General features: G+C 41.8%; 1 protein-coding gene across 1 annotated transcript; it reads right to left on the reverse strand.

Annotated features, from left to right (window-relative positions):
* Positions 1-8,710: 8,710 nt before the first annotated feature.
* tmem200a (transmembrane protein 200A) lies at positions 8,711-14,586 on the reverse strand. Its single transcript, XM_084149032.1, has 2 exons — positions 14,304-14,586; positions 8,711-11,330 (listed from the first exon to the last, which is right to left on the reverse strand). Exon 2 carries the CDS (start codon positions 11,308-11,310, stop codon positions 9,808-9,810), a length of 1,503 nt encoding a protein of 500 aa, XP_084005158.1. The 5' UTR covers positions 11,311-11,330; positions 14,304-14,586; the 3' UTR covers positions 8,711-9,807.
* Between the last annotated feature and the right edge of the window lie 244 nt (positions 14,587-14,830).

A 14,830-nucleotide genomic window follows, 5' to 3' on the forward strand; every position in this document is an offset into this window, starting at 1 on the left:
GTAGCTTAGTGGGTAAGAGCGTTGTGCCAGTAACCGAAAGTATCTCCGAGCCGACTAGTCCTATCATCCACTTTACGATGAATGCTCGATGACAGGATTAAGAGTGCATTCAATTAAAGGTCACCGTGTTTTTAATCCTCTCAATGTACAGTAACAGTCAAAGGTTTGGACACACCTACTCATTCAAGGGAATTTCTTTATTTTTACTATTTTCTACATTGTAGAATAATAGTGAAGACAACAAAACTATGAAATAACACATGGAATCATGTACAGTTGAAGTCGGAAGTTTACATACACTTAGATTGGAATCATTAAAACTAATTTTTTAACCACTCCACAAATTTCTTGTTAACAAACTATAGTTTTGGCAAATCGGTTAGGACATCTACTTTGTGCATGACACAAGTCATTTTTCCAACAATTGTTTACAGACAGATTATTTCACTTATAATTCATTGTATCACAATTCCAGTGGGTCAGAAGTTTACATACACTAAGTTGACTGTGCCTTTAAACAGCTTGGAAGATTCCAGAAAATGGTGTCATGGCTTTAGAAGCTTCTGATAGGCTAATTGACATCATTTGAGTCAATTGGAGGTGTACCTGTGGATGTATTTCAAGGCCTACCTTCAAACTCAGTGCCTCTTTGCTTGCCATCATGGGAAAATCAAAAGAAATCAGCCAAGACGTATTTTGGTGTGAAAAGTGCAAATCAATCCCAGAACAACAGGAAAGGACCTTGTGAAGACGCTGGAGGAAACGGGTACAGAAGTATCTATATCCACAGTAAAATTAGTCCTATATCGACATAACTTGAAAGGCCGCTCAGCAAGGAAGAAGCCACTGCTCCAAAACCGCCATAAAAAAGCCAGACTACGGTTTGCAACTGCACATGGGGACAAATATCTGACTTTGTGGAGAAATGTCCTCTGGTCTGATGAAACAAAATGACCATTGTTATGTTTGGAGGAAAAAGGAGGCACCTTGCAAGCTGAAGAACACCATCTCAACCGTGAAGCATGGGGGTGGCAGCATCATGCTGTGGGGGTGCTTTGCTGCAGGAGGGACTGGTGCACTTCACAAAATAGATGGAATCATGAGGAAAGAAAATGATGTGGATATATTGAAGCAACATCTCAAGACATCAGTTAGGAAGTTAAAGCTTGATCACAAATGGGTCTTCCAAATGGACAATGACCCCAAGCATACTTCCAAAGTTGTGGCAAAATGGCTTAAGGACAACAAAGTCAAGGTATTGGAGTGGCCATCACAAAGCCCTGACCTCAATCCTATAGAACATTTGTGGGCAGAACTGAAAAAGCGTGTGTGAGCAAGGAAGCCTACAAACCTGACTCAGTTACACCAGCTCTGTCAGGAGGAATGGGCCAAAATTCACCCAACTTATTGTGGGAAGCTTGTGGAAGGCTACCCAGGTAAAAAATAATGGTCTCAGGAATCAGATTGCCATTACCAGCTGTGAAGGAAGGTCATTGGTGTAAGTTACTGAACTTGATGCATGTACAAATATATAGGGGATAATTTGATATGATTAGCTGTTATCATTTTATGTAGATGTTTGAGTATGGAGAACAATGATAATTTCAACAGGCAATACATGAGGGAGATAATTTGGCAAATTTAAGAAATGCAATATTCATATTTAACCCCCAGTGGTACTGCTTGCTTCTCTTTTCTCAGTTCTCATCGTCACACTTGACTGCATTAGAATTAGAACTATACAAATAAAACATTCAATTAAGTATGGCAGGCACCTTGCCACAGCTTTATGCTAATGTGTAATTGCATTTGATGACAAGAACCCTGAGAAGAAAACACGTTTGTTTTAATGTAGTGTGGTAATTTCAATGCAGGGTGTCTGGAGAACAGTGAGGGCACATGAGGATAGGCTTTTTAGTGGCGAGCAGCACATGTACTATTGAATAACTGACGACATTGTTTTATTTGAGTGGACAAAAACTGGGGACTTAACCTTGATGCACCCAGACATTTTAAAGCAGCATGTAAGAGTTTTACTTTCAGCCCAAGTAAACAACTTGCAGTATTATACTTGCTCAAGGTAAACAAACAGAAAACACAGTGTAGCTATCCTTCAAGAGTCAAACGAGAATTTGTCTGGTAAAATGTGAATTTTCCACCTTTTCCCTGTATTTGTATTTCGCTGATGGGTTCAGTATATGAGATAGTGTACCCACCCACACTGTGGCAGACCCTCCTTTGTACATTTTTATTGAATGGTAAACAGTCTCTTTCTGAGTAAATATTTGTGTTCCCTGGCTAGTGTACATAATTCATTAATTTGAGATGGAAACATCCATTGAAATATTAATGACATTATGACACACAGCCGAATGAATAAAGAAGAGAGGACTGTTGTAAAGCTGCCAAGGCCACCAGTGGGAGGTTTAAGTTAAACTGTGCTCTCTCTCTTTAACAACAGGACTAACTGTTTAGTGATGGATTGTGTATATACATGGATTGTAGAGGCCAATTCATTATATGGTTTAAAAGCTCCCTTTATTTTCTCAAGCACTCCTTTAATAGTCAATTAAAGACTGTGTTAACTCATGATTATGGTTGAAATGAGGACATTTGCATTGAGGGCATAAATTAGGAGTTTATTATGCAGTATTATGTACTAAATGTTTGTTTATTATTAGAATGAATCACTTTGAATAAAAATGGTATGTGTAGTGTGTCTCTTGGGTGCCAAGGGTCTAGTGTGTTAGATATTCAGGGAATATCTTAGGGTGCTTGCAAGTCAGTGGAGGCTCCTCAGAGGAGGAAGGGGAGGACCATCCTCCTCAGTGAATTTCATAAAAATAGTGAAACTTTAAAGTTATCAATTTTAGATAAAACTATACAAAATATATTTACATGTCACCAAATAATTGATTAATGAAGGTCTACACTAGCCTCACCAACACTGTAGGGTACCACCATGGTGTAGCCGGAGGACAGCTACTTTCCATCCTCCTCTGGGTACATTGACTTCAGTACAAAAACTAGGAATCTCATGGTTCTCACCTCCTTCCAAAGACTTACACAGTAATTATGACAACTTCCGGAGGACGTCCTCCAACCTATCAGAGCTCTTGCAGCATGAACTGACGTTGTCCACCCAATCAAAGGATCAGAGAATTAATCTAGTACTGAAAGCATAAGCTACAGCTAGCTAGCACTGCAGTGCATAAAATGTGGTGAGTAGTTGACTCAAAGAGAGGGAAAGACAATAGATGAACAGTTTTGAACAAATACATTTCTTAAAAAATGAAGGAGAAGCAAGAGAGAGAGAGAGCGAGAGAGAGATATTTTGTAAGGGTAGGTTGGAGGACGTCCTCCGGAAGTTGTCATAATTACTGTGTAAGTCTATGGAAAGAGGTGAGAACCATGAGCCTCCTAGGTTTTGCACTGAAGTCAATGTACCCAGAGGAGGACGGAAACTAGCTGTCCTCCGGCTACACCGTGGTGCTACCCTACATTATTTTAAAAAAAGCACTTTCACTTACTTTGCTAGCGAATGCAGCTAGCTAGTTTAGCCTACTCAAACACATGGCTCAAACAGAGAGGGATGCTATGTTAGCTAGCTGGCTATGGCTATCCCACACTGGAACTCTTCCAAGTCAAGGTAAGCTTTTGGTTTGATTAATTTATTGCCACCCGGGCCCGCCGGTGTAATTGCTAAACTGCTTGCTGCTGACTGTACACTGTACTGCATGATTGTAGCAGGTCTACTAACGCGTTAGTTCTAGTAAGTATGTTGACTATGATGTTAATATGGTGACAACGATGTAGGTTGTGCGTAGCGGTTATGACATGGTTTGGCTTGAAAAGGTTTTTTCGTCTGGTCACAGAAAGCTGATGTGTTGTGCGCTGAAGTCCTCAACCAAAGAGAAAATGTGAGAGGAGGAGAGCGCGTAGATGTGAGAAGGAAGACAAAGGGATCATGCTGTTTGAATGTGGCTGCTATGAAAGTGAAGCTATGAAAGTGAACTGTGTTTGCTTGTGATCAGGGGTGTATTCATTTAGCCGATTCTGTTGAAAAACATTTCTTAAAATGAAGCAAACAGAACTAAACGGGGATAAATATACCTGAATTTGTCCAATAGAAACTCTCGCTCGCTAGATGCAAAAGTGTGCAAGGTGGTATCGATACATTGAGCTGGGGGAATGGAATGTGAATGACATTCATCCAATTTGCTGTAATAGAAATAAGGCCATGCTCATAAAAAAAGTGTCCTCCCTCATCTTAAACGGCACTGACCGCCACTGTTGCAAGTGATTGTGTGTTGCTCTCTACTCAAGTAATGAGAGGGATCTGAGTCTTGCTGTGAGTAATTCAGAGATTTTACTGTGAAAGTAAGTGTACAACAAGCACCACTTAGGCTGATTGGCGTCTCGTTTATCCTTGAGGGATAACTGCTTTCAAAGTGGACAAATGATGGCAATCAGTAACAACAATAGGGCTCTCACAGTAATTGTTCTGTCAGGCATTTCTCTCTACATGTTCACAAATAGTTTCACAATTATGTCCATCATGACCAGACACTTTCAAACGTGTATGCCTTTCTCAGCCACTTAAACGTGACTGAAAATAGTGTCATTTTTACTATACAATACAACTTTTTCTAAATGGAACTCAAATCGTCCCTCTTCAATCAGGATCCAACATTACAAGAGAATTTAAAAAAATGTCTTGCCTCATTCGTCTTGTTTTAACAACCTTTCTTGGTTCCCAATTGACCAAAAACACATCTATACTAGCCAGGCCTGTGTTTGAATAAGAGGGAATGAGGTTAACCATTCAGACCTCTGAAGCGCTCTGTGTTGATTTGTACAGTAAAGCCTTTTTCTTTAATAAGGAAGATTAACGGAATGACCGGGAGTGATGAGAACAAGGGATGGAGGAGGAGGGGGGGGGGGGTGTGTAGCTGGAGCGAGATGCTCTGGGTGCCCTTCAGTATCCCTCCAAGCAGGAGTAATTTAATTGGCTGATTTAGAGGGATTGGCAGGGGGGAGTCGGAGCATGGCTCCCGTTTGGTTAGATGTGTGGGCAGATGATGCCAGCACAGTACTGGTAGGATTTTGAAGAATCGAGTGGGCCTCAGCTTAAACTCTCCCAGTACATGACTCTTTGCTTGATGGTCAAGCAACGCAGCAGGCCTCAGCGGATGTCATTACCTTCATACAATGGGCTGATACTGGTATAGGACCACTTTTCACAGGCCCAATTAAATGTCTGGATTGTTCAACTTCTAAAAGCCCACGCTAAAATGATAATGTATCACTTTGAAGAAATGTCTAGATACAGAATGCAGGCGAAAATGGTTCTGCCAATAGACATGCTATTTGAAGCTTCTCTTGAATACTGCAGGACACACTTCATATTTGCTCAGCCATCCATTTCTCCCCATATTCTCTCTCGGCTGTGTCTGCATGTCATTTATTAATAAGCATGTGGAGCGTGAGTAGTTGGGCAAGTTTCCTCTTGAATAAACAACAACCACTATCTCCCTCACTGTATGAATCCCAGCAGGATACTGTACTAAAAGCCCATTTTTTCTTAGAATACAACACAGCAAAAACCAAACCCTAAATACCTTAGATACAATGATATTTCATTTAAACAAGTGAGCATCACATCCATTTCACAGATAGTGTAATAGACAACATTACCATCCCACATCCCACACTGTGCAAACAGAGGTCTGAGCATACAATGGGATGTGATGACTGAGTGAGAGCTGTTCAGAACAACTTGAACAACTTCACTGTTCCAGACGCTACCCACACGGCCCCTCTTTACTAGTAATCACAATGCCATAATTTCCCACAGTGCTCGTAGGGAGCTGTGCTCTGCCCTTAATAGGCTGCTTAGAGGATATTCAGGATAAATATACATTTTCTCATTCTCATAGTGACATTGGTAACTGCATTAATTTCCCACTTACAGACACACTAGAGCCATTTTGTACCTGGTTAGAATCCTATCTCTGTATTCCATATTCCATGCAGTTGAGAATTATTGGCATTGGCCCTGATCATATAAACAAATGTCAAACCTTTCAAATGTTCATTGGATAACTGCCATATGTGGCAAATGTTACACAAAACAAATATTTCAAACTTTTTACCTCTAATATCAAATACATTTCATTTTATAAGACAAGAAAAGTTTTGTTACATTCCAAATTAGGCTTATTTGCATATCTATCCTTCCATCCTAGTTAATCACATTCATTCTTTGATGCAGATCAAAAGGAAAGAGGAAATGCCCAAGACATTTTTATACTGTTTGAATGTACCACAACTACTTTCACTCCGTCTCCATTTCATCCTGATTCAAAAGACGACATGAAAGCCAACCAACTACAGAAGCTGGCAGGTACAGAAATATACATTGTTTTACACCAACATGATTGAGTTGATGTTTTAAGTGTAGAAAGTTGCAGAAAGCTTAGAAGCTAACAGCGAGTAGCTATTTCCAGAACATATGTACCCATTACGTCAAAAAGCTGACGGGGAGTGAAGATGGGGAATGTAAACAGACATGTCTACATACTGTACCCTTCGTTGCTGTGAACAATACAGACTGGAAGATATCTGAATCATTCATGTTACCCACTCACTGTGCAACACCTATCAGCAGGGGTTGTTGGAACAAGTTTCATGAAGTTCATGGCGGTACACACTTTTACCCTGCCTTTACACCCTCAGATAGAAGTGACATCACACACTTCGCTGTAAACTTCCCAAGACACGTTCTTTCTTGTCATTGATTGTCATTGTTACCAGGCCCGTGCATAACAATCTCAGCCCATTCACAGCACAGCAGTGGCAACTGACAAAGAAGTCACTCCCTGAAAGGCCATTATGTAGTCAAACTGTGTAACAAGCTCTTACAAACCTTTTCTCAATCAATACAGTATTTAAAAGGAGTATGAAACGGAGGTTGGGTCACTGATTTCACTGCAATGGGCAATGGTTTAGAATGTAAAGTAGGTGGACCTCATGAGACGGTCGAGTCCCCTGAGACCTCCAGCAGTGACTCACCCGACACCCTCAGCTTAGTGTGGACAGGACAGGTCACACTCTGATTTACCAACACGCCTCTTGGATAATGAGGATGGGGAATAATAGTCAAGACATTATTAATAGGAGTGTAATGCCCCTGAGTGACCTAGAATGCAGGATAATGGTGGAGTTTCCTATAACAGGTCATGAAGGACATTAACAAGATGCTGAAGTTCCCCGAATGTAAGCCAATTAGTAAATAGAGGCAAGAAACAGTCTTAGCTTCCTCATTAGTTTGGCTAAGTAGCGGTTTTAGCAAAATTGGAATAAAGAAGACATCCAAGTTGCAAGACACTGTCTTACTGGATCAATGACAGTAAAACAGATATGACATTTGAAGCAATCTTATCATATTAATGTTTTCTCTTGTTTTGACCCATGAGCCTTTGCAGCTCTCCTTTGTCGCATGTCCGAAGCAGCTGCCTAGCTGCATTTGGATTTAAATACTGAGGGTGCCTTTGTTGCCATGGCAGTCAGAGGGGGTCCCAAACTATTGACGGAACTGTGTTGGAGATTGAGGCCCTAATGAGCTAGAATAGCATCACGAAGGCCAGGGTCTCACCCAACGCTCCCATTCCCCTGGTGAGTGAGGTCCAAACCCCAAGGCTCCTGCCAATTAACCCAGCCCTGGCCTGCACTGCTCCGCAAAGGTAATTTGCCATCAGTGATGGGGAAGTCCCCAAGGAGCACAGGTGGGAGGATCTAGCAATGAGGCAGAACTAACATCAAAGTACCGTTTATGCTAAAATAGATATGGGCTTTTTTGGTTTGTTGATTGTTGTTTGAAGCCGCAATGTTATTTGCTTTGATGCTAACTCTCCAGATGGCCTCAGTCAAACTTGATTTTCCTTCTCAAATCCAAAACTATCTCCAACTTTATCTGTAACCTTTTTCTGTTTAGGATGAGGATCCGGGCGGGAGTTGTGTGGACAGTAGCCTATATATACCATGAAGTTCTATAAAAATGTACAAAATCAAAGCAAAAGATACTCTTTATTACATTGCATGAAGGAATATTCACTACTTAAGAACATCAGAGGTTTAGTCAGTACTTCATCCATATCCCACTGGGTACAGACGTCAATTCAATGTCTATTCCACGTTAGTTTAACGTAGTTTCATTGAAATACGTGGAAACAACGTTGATTCAACCAGTGTGTGCTCAGTGGGATGATATTACCTTATTATTTTATGAGTGGCTTGAGGGAAGATGATATATTGTGAATAGTCTACCCATGCTAAGAGAGCATAGCAATAACAGACCAAATTGGCAAGGCAGAGGCTGTATTGTTGAAGAATATGAGAGGCAGATTGGAATTCACACCACTCCACCTGTCCAAAATAGACTTGTACCCAGACATCCAATGTTTAATTGATTGCCGTTTTACAAAAGACCACCTCTTACAGATAAACAAAAAGGGGACACTGCCAATATAAGATAAACAAAATCAATTTTGACGAGAAAACATAAAACTATAAAATCTTAAATCCAATGTCTTCCTAATTGCAGTCAGATAAACATTTCAGCAAAAGAAAACATGAAAACTATATCAGATCCTCAGCATCCATATGGTACAGTTTCTCCTGTTCATATTGACAATGTGTAATCCTTGTTTAAAAATCAGGCTTCCTGGAAGTCACACACATCTTGGTTGACTCCCCCTCCAGATGGAACCATCTTATGAGACTCCTCTCTACTCTGACAGCTTCCAATTCGATACTCCCAGATCTCCTATTGTTCAATATAGGAATGCTATTTACTTCCTTGCCAAAGGGAAAAAAATTCCCTTCTCAACAGATTCAAAGTTTGTGGGGTGAGAAGGCAAATGTTAGAAGAATTTCTCGGTTCATTCACTTTAAGAATTCAAGAGATAAAATGAACATCAGAATAGCAGATGGGAGCAGAAATACTCTGTACTGTTTATGATAATGAACCTATCTTTGTGTTTAAAATACATCTAATAAGGCAAGGTTAAATACTTTTCTGTGAATACATAGCACATTTCCATAAGGCTGGGGAGAACAATATAGTGCTATCATAAAAGACAAATGTTACCCTGATAAGCTTCATTTTATTCTGAGAAATTGGTCAATTGTACATTTCACGCGTTAAATCATTTTTCTTTAAAAAAAAATAGCAGTGTGTGTTGAGAACAATACATTATTAAAAGCGCCATAGCAAAATATCTAGCCAACTCTTGTACGTACACTGACCAGTTTGAACAAACAATACTGCCATTTGCAACAAAGCAAAGACTATAGATACGTGACAAGAAAAACAAACCACATGTTAATGGTATTGGTTTCTGTATTTCCAAGTTCACTTTGAACCTAATTTCAAAATGTCTTATGAATTGATTTGTGCTGCAAATATCTCACACACATGTAACACAGCCCCTCTTTCTTTTAACTGCAAACAGACTGACTACCTGAGCGCTCCATCCCAAAACAACATGTAATCACACTTACAATTTACTAAGCAACACTCTGACAGTGAACAGCTAGAATTGTGATTTGTATTGCAGAATGATCTTGTCACACAAACAAACATATTATTAGATTTAGGTCCAAGTAGTGGGCTTTATATAGCCTGGTCCCAGATGTGTTTATGCTTTCTTGCCAACTCCTATGGTCCTCATCAGGTGGCAATGACCATAGGAGTTGGCAAGACAGCACAAACACATCTGGAACCAGGTTTTGTAAGAGTTCCATTTAAAACCTGGTCTCTGAGCTCCCTCGTTTCATAGTGTTGCTAATGAACTGCTTATCGTGTTCAAAGCTGAGGTTATTGTGAGACCTGGAGATCATGAGCAGCTTCTCTTTCTTGGTGTAATCCTGTTTGACTGCTACCTGGGGCAGCTGCAGTCTGTCCATAGGATCCTCCTTGTTCTCCAGCTTCATGTAACCTTTACTATTGCTGCGGTCCAGCCGGGGCCAGCTGGGATGTTTCCTCTGCTCTGGCTTCACTGTTAGATTGGTGGGCCTTCGATCCAGGTCCAGAGACTTGGAGTGAGAAGACAGCATGTGGAGGGAGTTGTTGGAGCCGAAGTCCTTGCGGGCAGCCCCGGGGGACAGGTACCTCCCACTGGCAGAGCCTGGGGACAGAGAGCTACGAGAGGACGAGAAGGAGTGGGACTCTGTGGCCGAGTTACTCCTGAGGAGCATGACGCCGGGAGGTTTGTAGGCTTTGGCAATGTCCGCCGGGACAGGCACAGCCAGGGACTCCATAGAGGGGTGTCGGGACCTAACCCTAATGTGCTCCAGGTCCTCTGTGATGTTATCCATGTCAGGCTCGTCGATCACACAGTTGTTGAGCTTGATAACGGGCAGGGTGAAAGCGCTGATCGAGGATGAGACGATTGATCTGGTCTGGCATCTCTTGGGGAAGCTGCTCTTCTTGTCCCAGTGGCGGCTGCCCTCATGCTGCAGACCAAAGATGGAGCCAGAGCGCTCTCTGTAGAACGAAGGCAGTAAGCCATGCCCCCCTTTGGCCTCGTTGAGAAGACCCTCCTCGTCCTCTGTAGAGCTGGCCCTGCGAGACACCCTCACATCGTTCCCCATGCTGGAGACCCCTAGCAGGGTGTTAGCAGCTAGCTTGGAGGCACACTGGTTCTCATAGGTCCTGACCTCATGCTCCCCATAGGGGCCAGAGTAGGCCCCATTCATGTACTTGTGCTCTTTGATCCTCAGGCTGTGGATGTCGATGACGGTGGAGTACATGTCCCTCATGTGGATCACCTTGGTCTCCCGGTCCCTGTTTTCGTGCAGGATGGCATTGGCGCAGATGAAGATGAAGATACCAATTCCCATGGTGAAGGGGCCCAGCATCTTCATCTTCTCAGAGTGCAGGTGCTGCTCAAAGAACTGGGCCAGCGTACCGCCTTCCTCCCGGGTCACCCTGGTGTCATTGGTGGATAGCTTGGCACTGGCCGCTATGAGGTCCTCTTTGTGGGGCCAGTAACCCAGCACGGCCATGGCGATGCCCATCATCAGGATCAACACACCCAGGATGAGGAAGAACCCAGAGGCAGAGTAGAGGCGGATCTTTCCCCTAACCACCACCACGTCGGCCCGAGGTTTACGCTTGGCCCTCCTCTTCTCCTGGGCCTCTCCTGGGGCTGTGGACTGGATGGGCAGGTGGTGCTGGGAGCGCGCCGAGTCCTGCCTCTTCAGTGCAGCAAGGTGGCCCGTGATCACTCCACCAGCTGAAATCATCACTACCGCTGTCCACGGCCCTGTAAAGACAAACAGAGAAGGGGAGTGAGACGCATCTGGTATGTTTACTGATGTCTCTTCTCTAGTTGCTGGGCTGCTGGCACTGTCCTCCTGGTAATCCCATGGTGGGAGGCAGAGCAGCATTAACCGTCAAGCTGGGAACAGCATCTGCAGCAACTGCTCTTATGCTTGCTTTGGTAATTAAGAATGATGACAATTATGTTCTAATATTAATTCTAGTCACAGCCCATAGGCAACAATTCATTTGGCAATCTGGTGTTTGTCCTCTTAGTTTTTCCTCTCTAAAAGAAAGGAGGGCATTTTTGGAAGCCTAGATGATGATTTAAATGGCAAATTGCATGATGTTTGTGAGTGTATGAATCCAGATGTAGCTATGATATCGCACTTTACATTTACACAATTCCCTTGCCCTTTTCCACTCCAGCTGTTTGTATCTCTCTCTCTCGCTATCTCTGTCACTCACTCTCTCTCGCTATCTCTGTCACTCACTCTGTCTCGCTATCTCTGTCACTCACTCTGTCTCGCTTTCTCGCTTACACACACCACAGACAAACACACACATGCACACACAGACGCTCTTTTCCAATTTACTCCATATTTTTGTCATCTCAGGAGGATCATCTCATTTCATAGTAAAAGGGTTTTAATAAAAATAAGATGCCGTTACTTAGTCCTTATGCACAGATCTTAAATTAAAAAGGGTTGAATTAATTATGACAGTCTATTAATGGAGATTACTCACAAGTGACCTTGAAATATTTTACAGTAAAATAGAGTCTCAGCTAACACAAGCAGCACTGGTCAGTACTACTCAGTACTCAACCGTATATTAATGGGTGGCCTGACTACCATACACCATCATATTTCAACACTTGCCAATGGAGCTCCACGACAAACAACTTATGGGAGAAATATGTTATCTTTTTAGGAACGGTAATCTCATTCAGTGTATCAAATAAATAAAAAAACGTCAAAAGTACCAACAACCAGGTTGAAGGCAGGAGAGGTGCAGTAACATGGTGCTTTACCAAAAGGTGTGTGGAGTGAATCATTAACATCATCTCTCTGTCAGCACTAACAACAGGACGTACTGTAGTGTGGACAGGTTGTCATGTTTACACACCGGAGTGTGTCCGAGGAGCACACTCTCGCTCTATAGGGAATACATACATATGAGTACATCCCTCAAGGCACTTCCTTATTAGTTTAAGGTCACTGCACATTGCATGGTGAAAATACTAGATGACATATGTTCGGATCTAGAAAAATGTGTTATTCCCATTGCAGACAGAGAGGAGACTCTTGGGCGGATGCATGACAGTTGTATGACCCACTTCTCTGACTGTACCCACCCACCCAGTACCCCACCCAGCATTAGGTCTGAGAGCAGGTGTGGGTGGTGATGCCTTTTGATGTTGACTTATCTAAAGTTCACCATTAAATACCAGGATGAGGAGCAGGGGAGGCAGGGATGGAGGATATCAATAAATAGGAGAGTGCAGTTCCTATTGTCTTTCTTTTTTTTTTTTTTTGATGTGTTTGGAACATAGAACATTGCTTGAATACCACGTCTTTTTGCAAAGGACACAAACAGGAAATCTAATAAGAATATGACACCCCATGAGAATCATAAACATCAGTGGACGTGAGCAGACTTAGGGGCCAGTCAGAGATAACGGAATAGATGACAAACAGACAATAATAGGTCAGGGTGTCAGCGAATATACATGTATGTTCAGTGCTGAAAACAAAATCTTGTCTTCCCAGATTGTAATGTGTCAAACCTGACATGAGTTTAAATTATCAGATAACGCAAAATGAAGAAGGAAAATTGCATATAATCAACAATTCCCTTGCTGCTTTGGCAAATGATTTATTGACTGCAGCCATAGCAGATGAGATGAGGAGGAGAACTGTGTTCAGGGCATTATTGGTGTGATCAAGTGGGCAGCCTGGTCTCATAGACTAGACGTAACATAGTAAATGTACATCCGTGACACTTAGATTAGTATGATATGTTACGTTTGGTATGGTTACATAAGACAGATGGTTACGTAAGTCAACCATTCCCCTTCCTCTAACCTTAACCTTAACCTTAACTTTTTAACCTAACTCCCAACCTTAACCTTAACCTCTAACCCTAACATCTAGCCAAGCTAACGTTAGCATTAGCCACCTAGCTAACATTAGCCACAACAAATTGTTATTCGTAACATATCATATGAAATGGATGATGGACATCCACAAATTAATACATACTATATGAAACATAACATATCACTCTAATTGGCTTTGGTTTTTCATTTACTATATTACATCTACGCCTGAGTCCAGGTTGAAGTGGGAGGTGTCGTTCCAGACACAGCATAATGTGTATATTAGAGAGCGAGTGTGTGTGTGTGAGAGAGAGAGAGAGAGAGAGAGAGACGTGTCAGTAACTTCTAGACCCGCGCATGTGTGCAGTGTGTGGTTGGGCGGTGTAATGGTACCGCTGTTTCCAAGAAAATGAATAATTTGCACAATAATGCGATAAACAATAATATAATCAATCATAACTGCATGTGCACGTGTAGAGATACAGTATGTAAAATCTACAAACACCAGATCAATAGAATATTTGCAGCTATGTTCCCATTTTCATTTTTTAAAATGACTGCAGGGCATGAATATTAAATGGTTTAAAACAGCTATGAATAACAGCCAGTGATGAAACGACGGGAAGGAATTTTGAATTCACCAGTGGTATCATACAAGAATAAAAGAAAAGTTGAGAAATCAAAGTGGTGAGGATAGAAATGATATTTGATACGAGCGCAGCTCCATGTGACTACCCTGTCTATGGATTCGATAGACAAAAACATCTGTTTAAATTAAGGTTAAAATAGAACCATGCAAATAATCGTTATTCTATTACAGAAAAGGCCATCGAGGCCAATAACATTTTTTAAAAGAATAATGTAATTGTTTCTTACCTGTAAAATAGGGTGCTTCTTTGTAGCTGGTGTTATTTGTCCATTACGCATGGAAAATTATAACGCAAGTCATGTTTCTCAACACTCATGGTTGGCTTGCTCAGTCAGTTTGTATTACCATTACATTTATAATCGAGTGCCGATACGAAAAATAATAAACTTCCAAAGAAAAAAGGTTTCATTGTTTCGCTCCATTTCCTAAACGCGCAACTGGACTGTTGGCCACACGGCTGTACAAACTGCTCCAAGCTGCGCGACGCGCAGAGACTGTCTACTATTGTTTTACTGTCAACTGTCTCAACTTTTTGTCACTAAAGCCCGGTGATCCACACACAGTCGACTATAACAATTCAAATACGTTTTCTGTTTAGCCTACTAACTTTAAATTGTTCACATCTGGGGACAAAGCGCTGTGAATCCTTTTGGAGTAGAACCAAGATGCCTTATCATGTCCACTTTCTATTCCTCCATGGAATGGTAGGTTGTAGATAGGCTCTCTCCAGCAGCTGGCTTTAAGGATCCGGCCG

The sequence above is a fragment of the Coregonus lavaretus genome (genome assembly GCF_964263955.1).
Source record: "Coregonus lavaretus genome assembly, chromosome: 31".
NCBI lineage: Eukaryota > Metazoa > Chordata > Actinopteri > Salmoniformes > Salmonidae > Coregonus > Coregonus lavaretus.

Excerpts from the sequence above, each read along its gene's own strand:
- tmem200a (XM_084149032.1), bottom strand. The coding sequence starts at position 11,310 with ATGATTTCAGCTGGTGGAGTGATCACGGGCCACCTTGCTGCACTGAAG.